The sequence below is a fragment of the Phallusia mammillata genome, chromosome 4, assembly GCF_965637545.1.
Source record: "Phallusia mammillata chromosome 4, kaPhaMamm4.hap1.1, whole genome shotgun sequence".
NCBI classification, from domain to species: domain Eukaryota; kingdom Metazoa; phylum Chordata; class Ascidiacea; order Phlebobranchia; family Ascidiidae; genus Phallusia; species Phallusia mammillata.
The window spans coordinates 3,953,189-3,972,487 of NC_137255.1; the positions used below are offsets into that span (position 1 = coordinate 3,953,189).

Below are 19,299 nucleotides of genomic sequence, written 5' to 3' on the forward strand. Positions count from 1 at the left end.
TCTGAAAAGGGAAATGAGCTAATTAAAAATCACTCCCAAAAAACTGGAGCTAAGACACAACAAAAATTATTCAATACAGTTGTCTAAACGAAAGATATATGAAATACCTAAAGCAAAACCGAAGCGAGAGCTGCACCTAACCTGCAGCTGCCGTAAAATGACTTGGGACCTACCAAAATCTTGCACGTTTTGAGATATGTTGAGCATCACGCCATATCAACCTAATTCTTTCACTCACTTTATGGTTTATGATTCACAATAAGTGGGCAATGGGCCAGTTACAACAGTATAAAGTAGGCTACAAGGTGTAAAATGAACAGTTCACTGACAGAGCAACCTCTACAACACCACGACAATGCAGTTTGTAAACAATTTTAACTTTGTAAAAAAATTTGACTTTGTAAACAATTTTGACAATTTTTGACCTATTTCAAATATTTTGACAAAATTTTGACTTTTTTTGACAAGTCAAAAAATATTTGCCCTAGTTAGTACTAAGATGGCATGAGCATTTGTCGACACGTTTAAACGATAAAGAGTATCGCTATTTACGTCTATTTGAGCCATTATTTTAGTCACTACTAATATTTCATTACTTTGGGCCTTCTTTATTTAAAAATAAATCTGTGACGTAACTGCAGAGTTGAAAAGTGAATTTTTAAGCTAAAACTTCGGTTGCACAATTGAAATATTTACCTTCATAAAAGAAAACACAATATAGTCACAATTTTTGTTTCTGTGGGGCCCTTTTTTGAAGCCCAGGCCCTAGTTTGGTTGGTAAAAAAATGTAATGACACCATAGCAGTAAATTAGTTATTTTATTCCAAATTAATAAGTTGTCTGGTGATTACATGAAAAAATAAAAACTGCATCTTTACTGGTTCGGTTTAGGTTTAATGGCAAATATAACATAGGATTCAACTTCGCTTCAGGTTTGATTCACTGAAATTAGATTCAGTGGCATAAATATTTTGTAAAAATAAAGTTTTTAGGAGAACTATAGGTGTAACAGTTTTTTAAATCATTTTGCACTTCAATATCTACTTGTTGGTTAACTTTAAATTATTTTCATTTTTTGTCATAAATCTACTGATCAAGCATGAAATAAAAATATATTAACAGTTTTTAATATATAAACAGTCACCACAAATATTTTTTCGGTAAATGGACCTCATAAACTGAAAGTCAGCAAACAACCAAATAACAATTCAAGTGATAAGGAAATTTTCGTTGCAACATGCAAAACTTTTGTAACAGAAATCAAATATTTTTCATGCTTTTAAAAAAACATTATAAAACTTGCCTTTTTAGTGGCTAGCAGATTTTTTTAGCAGATATATATCATTGAAAAAAAATATATAATTAATTGCTACATTGGCTTTGTTCTTTTTTAAGCATTCGTCATTAGAATTAGCTCAAAGAAACGTACATTTATATCTACTAAAAACTGGGAAATCATGGTGGTGTGATACTAGTATTACACATAATACATGCACAAAACATTTTAAATTGCAACAACAGTGGCATAATCTACTGATTTTTCAGTTTCAAAAGCGACTGTCCAAATGTTTGAAATTGGATCATAAGTTTCAACTGATTTGAAATATTGTTGTTCATCAAACCTGCAATTTTTTACACTTTTGTGATCATTTATTAGAAAGGTATTTATAAATCACCTGTTGTTAAGGAAAGATTATAGGAATCAAGATTTACTGTGGCAAGTTACTAGGTGCTATTATTAACATTTTTGCAGAAAGTCTTTTGATGTATCTTTTCTGTTGTTTAAACTATTTTGTGCTTCTCCACAAACAAAATAGGGCAAAAACAAAACAATCTTATTTATTGCAAATTTCGCAATTATAACAAAATGTATGTTTACATATTCTGAAGTTTTATTCTCACCCTCCAACAACAAATATTTTGTTTCCAATCACACAAGCAGATGAAAGGTCTCTAGCATGTTTTAGTGGTGCAATACTTTGCCATTTGCCAATTCTTGGATCAAATCTCTCAACAGTTGACAGGTATTGGTCATTATTTCCTGACCCCCCTATTATAAAAGTAAACAAAAAATAGTATTAAGCAGCTGCGTTATTTCCAAAACAATCGAACAGATAAGCATTACCTATTGCATAGATATTTTTATTCAAAACAACACATGCCAAACCATGTCTTGCTTGATTGAGAGGTGCAATCTCATTCCATGCAACACTTTCCATATCATAACATTCACATGAAGATATGGGTTCACTATCATCATAACCACCGATGCAATAAAGTACATCTGAAGAAACTTATTGTTTAGACCAGGGGTGGGCAACCTTTGTTACTGTAGGGCCAAATATAATTGGATCGTGGGCCGCACATTTGTTTGTTTGTTTCATTTTTATCCTCGGTGGGCGGGCAACGCTTGAATGCGTTGTGCTCACAATGAGTCCGCCGTCGAGCTGCCTGCTTTATTGCAAGTTCGATGACATGTGTAGAACACAAAGTGATTTCGCTTTGTTTCTTACCTAATATGCTCAACTACAAGTATAATTTATATTTGATTCTACCACATTTTGCCAGATCGCAGAAAACTAGCAGCAGGTGCATTAATCAGCTCAAAAATATGTAATAATTGGACTCATTTGCCAGTACTTTTAAAATCTAAACGTCTCTGCGGGCCATACAACCTTTAATTAAGGGCCGCATGGGGCCCGCGGGCCGCAGGTTGCCCACCCCTGGTTTAGATCTTAGACATATACACAATGTAAAGAAAATTAATTAATGTTTTTAATTAAGAGTTTCACCACAACTTTTTGAGCAAAAATTCTTGTTGACGTACCATTGCAAACAGCAGTTCCATGCACATATCTTTCATGTAGCATATCGTTTATTCTCATCCACCTGTTGTTGTAAATGTCAAACTTTTCACAACTTGTTCCACATCTGTAACCTCCAGTAACAAAGATGTGACCTGCAGATGGAATGGCAACATTAAAACATTATAACAATCTTGTCTGTAGGTGATAGATATTTTTCATAAACCTCAGTGCATGTTTAATCAATTTTGCTGCTCAACTATGGTAAATTTACCTCTAAAGAGTAAATTTGATGTATCTTGGAGACAAGTATAAAACAACATTTACCACTACCAGTGTACTTAACATTAAACTTCTATGATCTGTTTAGTTTGTTAAGAAACCATGAAGGTAAGTCAAACAAGGACAAGAAAGAGATTATAAAGGTTAAGGCAGTGGTGTCCAACTCACAAACATTATTGTGACAAAAATGGTTTTAAAATAACACTCACATGCCAACGTCATATGCAAGTAAACTTTGTATAATACTCAAGAAAATAGACAAAAATTTGATTGCAAAGCAAATAATAATGTTTGCAAAATCACAAGTATCATTTTGAAATGCTTTTGAATAATAGTTCTTGGATGCCACTTTTGGCACTTGTGCCACGTGTGTGACATCCCTGGGTTAAGGAGTCTTGCCCTATGGAATATTGTTTAAGCAGGAAACCAAATAAAAGTTGGCATAAATAAGCATTTAACCAGTTTATTTTGTCACTTATAGCTTGTTTTAAAATATTGGTGTTGCACAGTATACACACATTTACAATATCGTTTTTTACAAACTGCCTACAAAAGCAACAAGCCATTAGAAACTTACCAGCTATAAAGCCGGATCCACAGTACCAGCGAGATTCCAACATATCTGGCATCACATTCCATTTTGTTTGTTCATTTAGGTCAAACATTTCACAACTCTTTCCAGCACCAGCATCCCACCCTCCAGCCACATAAATTTTGCTTCCGACTTTTACAGAGGTTGCTGCAGTTCTTTGAGTATTTAATTTCTGTTACAACAAGTAGCATTTTTTTGAAAGTCTGCCAGTGTTTATGTTTGTTTGTTTTTTCAACATTGTCAGTTAAACATTTGCCTTTCGAAAGATCTTTTATTTAGTAATTAACCATCATTATCAGTAAAGCAAAACTCACTGGTAAATGAGTATGTTGCTTTGTTACGACATCATAAACAACACAATCGGTAGGTGAGTCCTCTCCACCAACAATCAGAAACTTGTCTGTGTAAACAAAGACTTTAGCCTAAAAAATTAACTGCAAATTAATAGACATATTTACCACTGACTGCTGGTTGACCAACTTTCGCAAATGCATCAACAAGTAAACGCAAACATTCTTCATTTTTTCTTACCAAGTTCTGCACAAACATGTCAAAAATGTTAATCAAAACAAGCTCGAACCCAAAACTCATAAATACCATTTGCAAGTCAATGTTAAAAAGTAGCTCAATTGCACAAGAAACCCTGACAACACTCTTTACATATTCCATGCTAAAAGCTTACACAATAGACAGGAAAAAAATAAATAAAATGAGTTTTGTTTCAGAAAGCAACCTATAATTACTGGAAGATGATTTAATACTTTAAGTTATTTTTCACTTAAAACAGTTGTGAAATAGGTTTACTTTATTTGCATAAAGAAAATATTGCAACTTTATGCATCTATAAAACTTATTATATAATACTATTTGCTTTCACCTCTTTTGAGCTTTGGACGAGAAAGTCATGACTCATTAGTGAAAGATCAAGTTGTGAAAAAACATTAGCAAACAATTCTTCACGCTGCACAGGGTTATGCTTAACCCATTGTATAATTCCAATGAAAACAGCTTCCTCACAAGTCTAAAGACATTATTGTTAGAATACTACACCTCTTGGCATCATAAGCAGAAGGAAAATAATAGCAAGAGTTAAAAATTACATGTAATCAAAGGCACCATGGGCAGGAAACCACCCCCAAGGCTTTTCAAAGCATAGTAAATATGTTGGTTTGTTTGTACAATTTTCAAGTTGATTAGTTCTGATCAAAATCAACTTCTAAAAAAATACTTACAGTATGGCAATAAAGTTTGCCCTAAAATTGCTGTCTGCTTAGGCTAGTGGCTCGATTATGATGCCAAAAACATAAATTACCAGTAAATGATTGGTCATTTTTGTGAACAATTGCGATAAATCTTAGTGATTACAAACAGCGACTCATGATGAAATGATTTTTTTTAATGTTGCTAAATCATTGTTAAGTGTCACAACAATTTTTTTCAAATCAAATCTTTTTTAAGAATACAATCATGTAAAACATTAGATTAATGTTGAGGTACATTTATGTCAATTTGAGAAACAAAAGACCCTAAAAAAACAATCCAACATATTGATTTTTATCTGTAATTTTTTTTATCTATTTCTGAACAGTGATACATACTGTAGAAAGTGTTTCTTGCAATTGCATTTTTGAATTTAGCAATTCTTGTCATTGCAAACCGCAGCGACATCATTCTAAGTTAAGTTTTTAATACACCACCCTGTATTTTTGTACTTGACACTTATACATGCAATGTAAATAGGCCTAAGCAAAAAAGCACATTTTGGTAGCAAAGTAAACTATGCTGTGAAAGCAGTACATGCAGGTCGAAAATACAACAACTTACATTGTCTCTCAGTTTGATAACAGCAGACATATCATCAGCATCAAGCTGCAAAAAATCATTTTGTCGAACAACTATTTCAAAATTAGTTGCAATTTCTTCATTTGCTTTAACAAACACTTCATCCAGATTGTATCGCTGAGCGCAAACTCGAAATTTCAAGCAGTTGTTAGCAGATACCAGTTTAAGCATAGCTGTATTGCACATGGTTTTGAGAACTTAAAAACAAATAACATTAGTTTAAAAAAATATTGTTTTTATTTTAAGTAAAACCTTCTAGTTCTGCATATTCTGCATCATCCAAAATGTTTATCACATTGTCTGCAGTAATTATTATTCTACCAGTATACATAAACTCAATAAGATTTGCAAGTCGCTGATGTGGAATCTGTACCATCTTGACAATGCCTTCATATTTCTCTTTCATCTACAAAGCAACAGCAAAATGTATTAATTAGGTACATTTGTATTGTTTATGTACAGTATTTTTTTACTTCAACAGTAAACATCTTCTTGAAATACTTGGAAACAAGCATCATAATATTTTTGTGAACTGGAGTTTTTTTTCCTTCCGACTCCAGTATCAAATCACAGGTGGATTGCTCTGAATTTCTGTCTCTGTTTTTGGGTGTAAAATATTGCGTGACAAAATTGACATGTGTATGACAATTTTTCAGTGTATCAATTCTTCAATGATGTGAAAAAATAAGGTATACACATGGCTACATACTATTCTTTCTTATAACCAGATGTAGCAATGAAACCCACAAGGTTGTAACAATGTACACTGTCTGCAGCTTACCAATGCTTTAGAAAAAGTAAAACAACAAGATGTACTGCCCAATTAGGCAATACCAAGGCAGAAAATAACAGATCAAATCAGGCCACAAAAGAAACAAAATTTACATGCATAAGGTATTCCTAAATATGTTTTCTTGAGTGATAGTTTGTTTACTTTATTACACTATATAATGCAGGATGTGCTAAAAATAGCATACAGTTTCTAAACCAGACACTTGATATGTTATGTCAGCACTCAGCAGGTGACTGTTTGTTGCAAAAAAAACAAAGTTAAATTAAACTTACTCAGCAATAAGTTTTCCCAACATAGCATAATGGTTTGTAACATTACTGTTAGTTGTATCCATTGCGTAAAAAGCAAAAACAAATTGTTTCTGTAAAATGCACAAAGTAATAGTATAAGATGCTAATTTGTTTTGCCTACAAATCATTTCTTGACATCAAACAATTTAGCCACTGATACATTCATAAGGGTAAAACATAACAACAATCAAGATTCAGTTAACTTCTTAACTTGAAAAGAGAACCGAACTACAATTTACCATAACCGTTAAAACGGTAAAAAAAGTCCTACCATTAAAAAAGACTTGCACACTAAAAAACTTAAAAAAAATGTTATTTGTGTGTGCAAATTTAAAAAATATAAACTAATTTTACTTGACCAAAAAGGAAGAAGGTAAAAAAGAAACAAGCCAGGCAATAGAAACTGAGCACATGACTCTGGTGAAAACGAAACGGCGAGTATAAAATTGCTTGAAAATAAATAAAACTGTTACCTCGCACCAAAATGGGGAATTACCCATTCTCAAACTATTCATCAAAATTAAGTGAATAAACTACCGGTACGCCGATATCTCGAAAACAACATCTAACTTCATTTGGTTTGATCGATAATAACCGCTGTACTACAAATATTGACTAAAATTTAACAACACAAGGACAATATTAACTTAAGCGAGACGGCTGCGGGTTGTGACTCAAATTTGTGGTAGATGGTAGCACTGCTTTAAAGTATTGTAAAGCCGCCCTTACTTTGTCAATATTATGTAAACTTGGTCCATTTCGTTAAAAATAAAATCTACAGTTTATGTATATTTTGCGCGATTCAAAATCGAACCTGATCCAGTTACCAAGCCGCTCTTTTATCTCTCCTTTCTCACTCTTTTACTCCGGGAGCTACGAGGCGCTCTTTACCCTGTTTTGGTGTCAAAGTTCCATGCTCTGTCAAAATTGTCAAATGGCTGCTGACGTTAGGGTTTATACAGAAAATTAAACAATTAACCCTAGGTTTTAATTTTATCGACAATCTTAAGTCAAAATGCTGGTGCTGCAGGTCTACAGTGCCTTTGCACGAGCCCCCAGCGCACCAAATTTTGTATACATTGTAGACATGCAGCTACACATACTTTGGTTTCAACTAAGTCACAACATGTATAGGAAAGGGGCATATTTGTCGAACTGTCGACATGGTTGGCTGGTGGGCATGCTTTGGTCGGCATCAGAGCGTACAAGGATGGGCCTCAGAGAAAAGGGTTGATTTGTCACGGTAAAAAAGGGCGCGTCTAAAAAAATGTTAAGGTAAGTGGTAAATGCTGAACGTCGCTATGGCGTGAAGGCCAAATGGTATACGCAATACGTTATAAAGGTGTACAACCTTTATCACTGATGGCCAAATACAATTGACGGCGGGCCACGCTTTTGTATAGCACAAGTTGACTTTACTTTTAGACGCCTGTCCGTAAGGGCAAGAGGAGGTAGTTGCTCCCGCACTCCCCTGAAATAGCAATGTAAATTTAACAAATTTTGTCGAAAAACTGATTAGAAAAAGTATCATACCCTGACATCTGACTGAAGGAGATAAAGTCAGTGCATATACCTAAACTAACAAATTTAATGTACGTATCGGGTGTAATTTCCATAGCCGCTGCCGTATTTCTGCATTTATAACCGACAAAATAGTACTCGTGCCATTTAAGTGCCTGATGGGCGCGGGGCTAGGTGGGGATTTTTTGCCTGATGGACGCGGGCTAGGTGTTTTATGTTTTAGTGCACATTAACACCATAATTTATGCCTATATGTACATAATTATTTGGTATTGTAAGTATGTGTAAAAATTTGCCAATTTTCTTGTACGCTTATCTTATACGCTACAAATACGCTTTATATTAAGCAAACAGCTACCAAAAAAATTCGGCGTCGGTTAGTCAATCATGCTGAATTCTATGACTTTGTGATGTTTTCTTTATACTCTTGTGAACCTAATCAAATAAGTTACACACACACACACAGAGAAAATTGTAAGTAGTGATTTCGACTTGCATTTATCGCCTAACATAGTACAGTCTGCATCCTGGAGTGATACTACTGCCGTGTGTTTTATCTCGTTGCAGGGGATTCAATACGATCAGAGCGTCTATTGTCATGCGGGCAACCCATGCAAATGCGTACTAATTATTGTTCATACTGCTTTCGCTTCGTATGTATTTTGTATTTATTTTGTGGACTAAACTCATCTTGATCATTCTTCCCATTCCCAGTTTAATACTAGATGTATATTTGCAGTAAATTACTGCCAGCTTGAACTAATGAAAATATACAAGTCGCATAAAATAATGAGCCACATGTATTAGAAAAGAATGAAAATATACATAAACTTTTTTGTGATTATAGTGCAACAATTATTTTTAGCCCGAATAATATGACAAAGAAAATATTTGCGATTTTACAACGTTTTCCATCTTAAAAAATTGCCAAGTTTATCGCAAAAGTATTTTAAGATGTTTATGACGAAACTGAAGATTTTCAAAAGGGGATTTCCCGACGCCATTTGGCATCATTGTGGTTTGCGTAATAAGATAAAGTTGTTCCTGTTTCTTTGCTAATTGTTAGGTTTATTATGCGATGTACTGTGCGCACGTAGTACATTAAATGCTAATTTATTTGTAGAGATTTTTTTTTCGTTTTACACTTGAATCTTCTAACAAAGAATATATATTTGTGCTTGTGCCAAAACAGTCCACATTAAACTTTTATGTTTACAAATAACAAAAAAGTAGTTATGTAGTAAATTGTTTCTGGTTTAAATATGTTAGGTATTGCTTGATCTGTGTTTTGAATTGTGCAGAATGTTAAGGTTATTTTTTTTAACACAAAACCAAGTTTGAGACTAAAGGTTTTTATGATGCTTCGCAAAAAAGCAGTCCTAACAACCAACTGAATTTCTTGTTTTGATCCACAGTGAAAACAGTGTTCATTGCTGAATAATTATGGTGTTGTGTTGTGACTGGAGAAGTTAAAAGAAAATTGAAATACAGTTTTTGTAGTAACCAATTTGTTTGTGTTTTTTTGCTGATTTTCATTGAATTCTACCATGAGACCATCAGTTGAACACAAAAAATTACATCAAGAAAATATTTTGGATTATCTGAATCGGTATGTTACTTTGCATTGATATATTTTTTTTCTGATTCTTTTGAAACCTTACCATTGCAGAGACAGGAAAGGAGCAAAACGACACTGTGACAGAGTGCTTCAGTCTGAAGGGAAAAACTATTCAGTTCATGAAAGTATTCTAGGTGCTGCATCAGATTATGTTCGGGCTAAATTTGATGTTGAGGTACGAATAAATCTGCTTCAAAATTGTCAACTGGAATGTTTCTTAGCATTAAGTTGTACAAAGACAAATCCAACACAGCAATAATATTTACACTTTGTTAATGTAAATCTGCTGCTTCACTGTTAGAATAATCAAGCTGAAGAGAAAAAAAGTCACAATTATGGCACATCATGTGAGTTAAATCTTTTTACAGAAGAAAGAAAAGTATGTAAAAGTAGTGCCTGTTGACAAGATTCCACCTGACAGGTTGGAAAACATTTTGGATTATGCTTACTTGGGTGATATCGAGGTAACTGAAGATAATGTGATGGATGTGTTGGAAGATGCTGAATATACACAGATGAAAGGTATAATGCATTTGTAATTACTACACAATGATATACCTGGATTTGTTTAGATCTAATGGGATTTTGCAACACTTGTATCCTTCAAATTATATCGGTGGATAATTGCTTGAAACTTCGAGCTTATGCTCAACGATACAACCTTGATGATGTACTTTCAAAAACTAACCAAACAATCACTGAGAACTTTAGAACTGTTCTGAAACAAGAGGATTTTGTGCAACTTGATTTTGAAGGCATATCTACTATCATTAAGCAGAGGCTCAAAGTATGTGTGTAACTTATACACTTAATACGCTTAACATATTTTTTTTCTTTTTGTGATGTGATCTTAGAAGAAAAAAATGAAATGGGGGTAATAAGAGTGAATGTAACTTTTTATGTTTGTGATTCTGGTTTAACATGTAACACTGCCACCTAAATTCTAATTACCTGAATAAATGTAAGCAGCCCAATTGGTGCAAATGATGATCTGGCTATTCTTAGCTTTAGCTTTATAATTTTGGGTTTAAGAGATACATTCTGGTAAACTGTATGTTGTAGTTTTAGTGTTTAATTTTTGTGTGTATGTGACTAACAGGTTTTGGTTTAACTTGCAGACTTGTGAAGAAGCTGTTTTCACCGGGATTGTGCAGTGGGTTAATCATAACCCTCTTGAGCGTGAGGAATTGTTTGTGAATCTTTTCTCACAACTTGATCTGACTTTGTTGAGCTCTGATTTCCTTACTCAACTTTACGATGAGGTATTATTTTACTGAAGTACAACTGTTAGTTTAAAACAGGGTTACAGAGACAAAAGGAGCTAAAGTGGGGCTGCTTACAATGCAATGAGTTCCAAATTGTGATAGCAACCCCTAAATTGCGATGTCCATAGCTGTCAACTTTTTAATTGCACTGAGCCAAAAAGTTAGCCCCAAACATGGGTTTTAGGTCATGGCGAAAAAACATAATTAGCATATTTAACATAGTTTAGCATGATCTTCTGATTATGGGATATCACTCTCAATTCCGAGTGTTTGTACAATTAGGTGGACAGCAGGCATGTTAGGCTTGAAACAAATCGAAATATGTTTGTGGACAAAAATACAATTATTAGGCCACAACCACTGTTGAACACGTTTGTTGTCAGTCTTTTTTCAAGCTTGCTAAAGTAAATTGTTTGTTGATAAAAGTCTGCTGTCTTCTTGTTTATAAAAACAGGACACTTCTAATGGTTTTAAATTGTAAACATGAACTTGTTTAGAGCTTGGTTCAGAATAGTTTGGTTTGCAACAAAATGCTTGTAGCGGCTTTGCTAAAGCCTAGCAACCCTGCTTCTGATGGTAAGAAATGCTGCATGTCCTGTTAGTTGACAAATCATTAACAAATATCTGATGCTAACTTTCAGGTACAATGCATGAATTTGTTTGGACTGGTGGTAGAGGATCAGGGAATGCTGATTTGATTTATGATGTCAACACGAAACAATTCAGACAGATCCCAGTAAGTGTTAAACAGCTTTTAAGTGTAACAGTAATGTGATGAAGGCCAACCCTGAGTTTCCATCAATATTTTAATAATGTTGTCTTTGTAGGACAATGTGTACCCTTTTTCACATGCTTTAAAGGAAAAACCTTTTGATGACATGAATGATGTTGAGCAAAGTGAATTAGAACCTAAAGTTGCAAAGCAGGAAAAGGGTAAATGTTTAATTCCAGTAAAAGCATCTAAGCTTATCATTGCAACCAATACTTATCAAACATATGCATTTATTTACTTTGTAAGGGTCTTCACCTTCAATTTGCATCAGCCCAATGCATCTTTAAGAAACAGATGTTGTATTTTAACACAAAGCTGATTGGAAACCTATTAAAAAAAGTGTAATAACATTTGGTGGCTACAGCCTACTTAAGTTCCTTGTTTTAATCGTCTCATAACAGCTATGTTTACTGATGATTATCAAAACTGAAATGTGTTATTATGGGTCCCCTGCCCTGAAGGGGATGCATCTTGATTTCACTCAGTTTTTTTTTCTCGGGTGAAATTTATCCATGCACCACTTTTGCCATAAAATCTTTGGTGGATTTGGATGACACTTTCACACATGGTAGATATAGTCATATAGATGTGCCATCTGCTTCATTTGACTTGATAGCCCCAGTATTTACCCAACAACCCCCCTTAAATGGGTAAAATTTTAAACAATGTCGATTTTGGATGAAATTTTGACAGTTTGTTAATTGTCCCATTTTAAGGTGTCATTTGTTGTGGTTTACACCAGTGGTTCCCAACCTTTTTGCACCGCGGGACCGATAAAAATTTAAAAAAATTCCACGGAAGAGTCTGGAGTTCAAAGGTCGACTTATTGCATTAACAATTTTCACAGCACTAGTAAGTACGTTATGCAAATCAAGAGAAAGCTTTTTGGAAGCCAAATGCTCGCGATGCAATGAGTAAATAACATTTCTTTGTGCGCAACTTCTCTTATTTTTGCAACCACGCCAGAGCGATAACTGGTCATGCTCGCAGCTCCATCAGTACACACTCCAACGCAACTTCCCCAGTCTATTTCTTTCTCACTAAAGTATGCCTTAAGAAGTCTAAACATTTCTGAGTCGGTGGTATGTCCTGTGGTATGGTAAGGTTATGCAGCAAAGAAGTTCTTCCTTAATATCTGATTTTCCCTTATAGCGCACGAAACAAAGAAGAATAGCATAATTGCTCACGTCGGTTGACTCGTCGCGATTTCTATACCTCCTCTATAACCTGCTGTTCGATGTCCTTGGCCATATCTATCGATCCTCGCTGAATAGTGTTGTTGGAAAGAGGTATGCCTTCAAATTTTCGAGCAGCTTCATGACCCAAAATTACTTCAGCCGCAGACAAGATACATGGCTTTACTAGATCTTCCCCAATGGTGTATGGATTTTTTGTTTTAGCAATTTGTAGAGAAATTAGATAGGATGCATAAAGAAAGGATTTTTCAGTGAATGTTATCTTTTTCATTTGCTTTTTTTGATCGTTCATATCAGAGAGTAGTCGTTCAAAATATTCAAGTGGCTTACCTTCAAGATTGCTGTGCTTTATATAAAAGTGACGAGCAAGTTTAGAAGGTTTCATAGCATCATTTGAGAGAATTTTGGAGCACACCAAGCATAAGGGCTATGGCGTTTGTTCACCACACTGAGCTTCCGTAAACCCAAGCTCCAAGGATTTTTTATCGTATTGTCTGACAAATTCCCCTTTCGTTTCTTACTTCCTGCTGTGACACTCAACTTATCTGCACATACCCTTTTCGTAGTTTGTTCAACATTTGCAGTAGGCCTACTGTTACTGGTACTTTCTTCAGTTTCATTTTGAGAATTATCTACTTCAAAAGTCTTACTTCTATCCTTCTTGTTAAAATACACCATAATACATTGTTGTTTTGTTGGTTCCATATTAATCCTTCTGGAGCTTAACAGCACAAGCTATTGTTGCATCTCAAAAGTGAAGAATAATTTTGTTTTATAAAAAAATCGTTGAATGCCAGACGCAGTATGTGACAAAACAATCATAAACGTCACTAAAGCTTTATTGAACAATTATGTGGCTATCAACGGTGCAGAGCTACCCCAGTTTTACAGCCAAGCATAAAATGAGTTTCACATGTACCAACAACTTTGCAACATGCCTACTTATCATTCCATTTTAAAAAAGTGGCACGGACCGGCGATTGGGAACCACTGTTTTACACTGTAGCTCCAATATTTACCCCTCTAGACCCCTAAAATGGGTGATTTTTTTAAATGATGTCCGAACTGGATCAAATTTGGACAGTTGGTTCTTTTTTGCCGTTTATAGGTGTAGATTGTTGTGTTTTACCCTGCAGTGGCAATACTTACCCCACTAGCCCCGAAAATGGGTAAATTTTTTAAACAATGTCCGAATTATATATAAATTAGACAGTTTATAGGAAACATCATCCATTGACATGTTTTACCCTGAAGGCCCACCTTTACCCAATTTACCCCTTAAATGGGGGTAATTAAACATTGGCTGAGTTGGATAAAATTTTGACAGTTTGTACAATATGTCATTAGCTTACATATGTCATTGTTAGGTGTCAATTGTCACTTGTTCCCCTGCAATTCCATCAGTTACCTCATGAGCCCTCCTAAAAAGGGTGAACTTTTCAAAACAACATCTCATTTTCATAAATTTGGACAGTTTGTGTAGTTTACCATTTTAAGGTCTTGATTGTTAAGTTTTACCATGTAGCCCAACCATTTACCCCACTAACCCTGAAAATGGGTAAATTTTGCAAACAAAGGCCCAATTGACTGTGACTAGTATAGTTTTTACCTCATATAGCATATTTTTTCTGCAGACTTTTTTATCGCCCTGTTTAAACTCATAGCACCAAAATTTGTAATAGTTGTATCGTAAAATGCATTATTTGCAACTTTGCATTTGTGGGGGACCCATCAGTTTCTGCTTGCAAAAGCAACTAAGGTTATAAAAGACAGTGGGTGGTATGGCACGGAATATAAAACAAGTGTAGGATGTATATATATATTTTTATATATATTATGTTAAAAAATAAGTCATCGTGTATGTACAATGGCAATATGTGCTAAGCCACCCTTCTAGTTTTTTTCCAAAAATTGTATTCTTACATTTCTAGAACAAGCCAAAGTTAATGAGAGAAAGGTTTATGACAGAACATTCCTCATGAGGTTCCGATTCCATAAAACATCCATGGAAAAACCGAAAAATCTTTCCCTTATTAAGGACATTATTATCGACAGGGTAAATTGTATAAATGTTGACTTGTATTGTTCTTTTATCCAAAAGGGATATGATTAATTACTTTTTCTCTCAATTTTATTATTTCTCAAACAATGTGTAGTAGATAGATAAAAAAGACCACATTTGGTCTTGTTTTGTTGCAAAAAAGTGCAAGTTTTCAGTTTTGTTGCATGTTTAAATTCGTTTTTTGTAAAAAGGTGATTTTTGTTTCCAGCCTTTACCCAAGACAACTGTATCTAATGCAATGTCTTCTCTTGGTGATATAGTACAAGATGGATGTTGTCGAAGTGTTAATTTTACCCCAAAATATATGTCAGGTTATGGTGGCAATGGACATGCAAAGGTAATTTGTGTCTCTAAATTAACTATATTAATACGAGAAGGATTTTTTTCAAATCGCCAATTTACCTTGTGATTAATCCTACCTTGAAAATATAGACCATTGGCACATGAATGTAATATTTTATGATAAATGTGTTACTTTCAATGTATTTATTGTCAACACCCAATGCAAGAAATGCAAGAAGTGCTGCTTTCAAAGTAGTAGTGCACTTTAGTGTCTACAATATTCTATGAAAACAAATATGTTGCAAATTATAGTTTTTTTTTCTTAAATAAACAGCCTGTTCAACAAAGATTTAGGAAAAATGGTGGTAAACCAAAACCAAACAAGAAAATTCAAAACCTACCAGATCAAACTGAGGTAAATCTTTTTTTTATTTTGTTGTAAATTGTGAATGCAAAACTTATGGTATGTGTTAGTGGTTTCTGACCGGGTTATTATGGGTCCTCTCCTAAAAGTTGGGCTGAAACAGATTAAAAATAACAAAAAATAGGATGTTATTTTGCAGCTGTAGTAATTATGGGTCCCCTTCTATTAAGGGGACACATTTGTTTTTGTCCGTATTTTTTTCTTCTGTCTGACGCTGGTTTGTTATACGTGTTTGGTCAAGAAAGAGTTCTTCATTTTTTTCAAATTTAGACAGAATTTTGTACCTTAAAAACACATTTACCCATTTTCACCCATTAAACCCCAAAATATTCGTTTGTTAAACGCCAAATATTCGTTTGTTAAACGCCAAATATTCGTTTGTTAAACGTGTTTGGTCCAGAAAGTGTGCTTAGAAGTTATTCAAATTTCCACAGATGTTAGTTATTAATCCAAATTTGATCCTTCTGAAGTTTGACCCCGAACGACCCAGCGGTTCACAGGCCCCCAAAAGGAAAAAAAAATAAACGCCTGTTCTGTCTAAAGTACATAATCTGAGAGTTTCATGCTTTGTTGGTTGGTGCAATGTAAGGTATTCTAAAGAATTTTGTAACTTGTTATAGGATTCACCCATTTTCGCCCCTTAAACCCCCAAATAATAAGTATTAGTTTTGGGCCAGAAATACCAGCCCTAATGTGCTGAAATGTTAAACAATTGTTTGCAGTAGGTTATTCGTTTAGTATTTAAAATTTTGCCTTAATCGGCCAAATAGTTACTTTTACAGCCCATAATATGTGTACACTGTCAGTCAAATAGAAGTCTCAACACTCTAAGGGGTAATTCAGTGGTTTACGATTAAGGCGGGTGAATGCAAAGCGGGAGTGCTCAGCTTGACGTCCGGAACAGACGTTTTACGAGACAGTCGTTTCGGTGATTAGAAATCAGCTGTTTTTGCGCAGTTATGCTATGCTATATCGTTTTATTAAGTTATCACGCACATTTTCAGTTTTGGAAAATCGTGTTTAAAAAATGAGCTTGAACGACAATATCAAGGTCAAAAATAACCGGAACACGCACAAACGCGCGTGTGGGGACCCATTCGTTTTTGCTGGCAAAAACAATCATATGTGTAGATCAAATGTCCTTAAGTTGTACCTAAACTATAATGTATAATAGTTGTAATGACTTTGTCAATTGCTTTTAATGATTACCCTTTCCAACCGCATTTTTTTTGTAAAAACTCTTTGATGCAGTTTCATGAGGGGGAAATGGAAAGAACAGGTGGAAGTGGAAGCACAATAAAATGTGGTTCTGGTGGATACAGCAGTGGACGTGGTTTAAATTCTGGCAGCACAACATGATCTTTAACTTTACCCATTTTTGCAAAAGCTGGTGGATATTCAACACTGCAAGATCCCACATCACCATACAACCAGAGAGTAATCGCATGTTAAGTTTTCACATAATTGTTGCTTTTGTTTGTAATACTTCTTTACATAATGGCGAATTTGTCCTGTTCCTGAAATGTTCTGTTTTTTTTATTATATTTTATTCATTACCTTGAACTTTGATTGACTGTGATTCATGGATTTACTTCTTTTACTCGTACTGTTTTTATTTGTGTTGTTTTCCGAAGTAAAATATAGATTAGGCTTCTAAACTTTACATTCTGTTGTCGCCATTGTAACCAACGATTGTGAAAACCTTAGTAACAAGTTCTAGAATTTCTTAATCGTCTACCAAAAAAACTTGGTACCTAGAACCTGCGTCAAAAGAAGGCATTGGCATTCATAATAATCATAGATAAAGGAGATCTACGACCTGAGACTTCGAGATGCAGCATCGCCATAACTGAGAGCTAATAACCTAGGGGTACTATATCCACATGGGCAAAATTCCAGACGGTTTCAAAAAAAAATTTGCTTATTTTAGGGCAATTTCAAAATTTTGTCCTTAATTTAAAGGGCAATTTCTTAGAAACATGTATTTTCCTTATTTCTAAGAATTGTCCTTGTTTTTGATTTAAGTCCTTATTTTGTCTTCCCTACAAGCAAAAATAAACCTATAGACAGGGTTGCCATCGACATGGACCCCAAAATAATGACAACCGAAAAATTAAATTTTCACACGAAACGAAACAAATCTTTGCATTTATACGAGCCATGACATATCACATGCCATATTTTTTGCCATAAACAATCTGTTCGAGCAAGCTCTTGTTCGGAGTAAATACTTCGTGCATTTCACGACAGCTCAGGTCTAGGTTTACTTATGCTTGTAGCCGGGATTTGACTTGTAATTGTTGAAAATAAGACAAAATAAGTTAGGACATTTAAAATCGACTGTATTTTTAAAAGTGCATGCAGTTTTAGATGTTTTTAATTGGTACAAGCATTTAAAACCATTTGTAAGTGTAGCGACCGTAATTTATTCAAAATCTGTGCAGCCTGGATCTGCACCGACCGCCGCACTAGGGTGTTTCCTAATTTGTCTGGAACGCAATACTGTCTGCCTGACAGATACAAATCCTCCTCTGTTGCACAACAGCATTGGTTCTCTGTTAAACGAACAGAAACGTGTCACAAATCGGCAATAATACGCACATTTAATACGGACGATAAACTTACACATAGGAATATGTCACGTTAAGAAAGTCAATACTTCTTAAATCATACACAAAGAGTGTTACGACATTTAATTTATACAGTTTACACATTCAAGTTACGTACCAACTTGTTAGGAGTCCAGGACTGAATTATAGGCACTTTGACGAACTAAGACGTTTCAGCATTTTAATAACTTTTGCTTAATTAGCTGCACATGATACACTATAATGTTAGCACATAAATATCTACAAAAACTACATTAGATCCACCACAAACTGCAACAACTGAAAAGTCTGCTCACAGCGCAGAAAGAAACTGTAAAACGTGGCCAGCACAAGATTGCAGCACTAATGACATCATGTGTATTATTTCGTTTGGAGATTTCTAACCAATCATGACTGGCGCTTTGTTACGTCACAGTAACTGAAGTCAGATTACTGACGTGAACTGGAAACAGGGAAAAAGGTACATACAATCCAATTCTCGCTGTAATATTCCCGGCCCCGATGTGCGAATCCGTTCGTCACATCCAAAAACACAAAACTACAGCGAGCACATAATAAACACATACACTACGTACAATCGAAAACAACGCGACACTAGTTTTCGCCCGCCTTGCGCATCAGGCACAGTTTAGCAGCTGGCCTTTTTAAATTCCGATTTTTGGTTTTGACCAGTACGGTGCGTACCGTTGACTTTCTTAACGTGACATATTTCTTAGTGTAAGTTTATCGGCCATATTGAATGTGCGAATTATTGCCGATTGTGACACGTTTCTGTTCGCAACAGAGAACCAATGCTGTAGTGCAACCAAGAAGAAATTTGTACCATCAGGCAGGCAGCGTTGCGTTCAAAACAAATTAGAAAACCCCCTAGTGCGGCGGTCGGTGTAGATCCAGGCTGCACAGATTTTTAAATAAATTCAGGCCGCTACAGTAAGTTTTAGTTGGAT

At 34.7% G+C, this 19,299-nt stretch overlaps 2 protein-coding genes across 3 annotated transcripts; one reads left to right on the plus strand and one right to left on the minus strand.

The window, feature by feature from the left end:
• Window positions 1-802: 802 nt before the first annotated feature.
• Window positions 803-6,876, minus strand: LOC145223315 (kelch-like protein 23). Of its 2 annotated transcripts, XM_080089730.1 has the most exons (12): window positions 6,586-6,875; window positions 5,994-6,117; window positions 5,773-5,926; window positions 5,503-5,717; window positions 4,556-4,699; window positions 4,137-4,215; window positions 3,993-4,078; window positions 3,664-3,850; window positions 2,828-2,959; window positions 2,126-2,284; window positions 1,903-2,050; window positions 803-1,622 (listed from the first exon to the last, which is right to left on the minus strand). In XM_080089730.1, exons 1-12 carry the CDS (start codon window positions 6,729-6,731, stop codon window positions 1,505-1,507), a joined length of 1,692 nt encoding a protein of 563 aa, XP_079945856.1. In that variant the 5' UTR covers window positions 6,732-6,875; the 3' UTR covers window positions 803-1,504. The 2 variants fall into 2 exon arrangements, with proteins under 2 accessions (XP_079945856.1, XP_079945857.1); XM_080089731.1 differs by lacking the exon at window positions 2,126-2,284 and having other exon boundaries at window positions 6,586-6,876.
• Window positions 6,877-9,545: 2,669 nt separating this feature from the next.
• On the plus strand, window positions 9,546-17,396 carry LOC145223323 (kelch-like protein 12). Its single transcript, XM_080089743.1, has 12 exons — window positions 9,546-9,733; window positions 9,794-9,917; window positions 10,111-10,264; window positions 10,315-10,529; window positions 10,861-11,004; window positions 11,505-11,583; window positions 11,649-11,743; window positions 11,835-11,940; window positions 14,907-15,031; window positions 15,246-15,374; window positions 15,654-15,734; window positions 16,995-17,396. The coding sequence occupies exons 1-12, from the start codon at window positions 9,672-9,674 to the stop codon at window positions 17,100-17,102; spliced, it is 1,422 nt and encodes a 473-aa protein (XP_079945869.1). The 5' UTR covers window positions 9,546-9,671; the 3' UTR covers window positions 17,103-17,396.
• Window positions 17,397-19,299: the final 1,903 nt, after the last annotated feature.

Bases quoted from the DNA above. Each gene is read 5' to 3' on its own strand.
- LOC145223315 (XM_080089730.1), bottom strand. From the start codon at position 6,731: ATGATTTGTAGGCAAAACAAATTAGCATCTTATACTATTACTTTGTGC. The intron at 4,700-5,502 runs GTAAGTTGTTGT...TAATGTCTTTAG, and splicing joins TTATCAAACTGAGAGACAAT to ACTTGTGAGGAAGCTGTTTT. The intron at 3,851-3,992 runs GTGAGTTTTGCT...TTGTTGTAACAG, and splicing joins AGCAACATACTCATTTACCA to AAATTAAATACTCAAAGAAC.
- LOC145223323 (XM_080089743.1), top strand. From the start codon at position 9,672: ATGAGACCATCAGTTGAACACAAAAAATTACATCAAGAAAATATTTTG. The intron at 9,734-9,793 runs GTATGTTACTTT...TTACCATTGCAG, and splicing joins ATTTTGGATTATCTGAATCG to AGACAGGAAAGGAGCAAAAC. The intron at 15,032-15,245 runs GTAAATTGTATA...TTTTGTTTCCAG, and splicing joins AGGACATTATTATCGACAGG to CCTTTACCCAAGACAACTGT.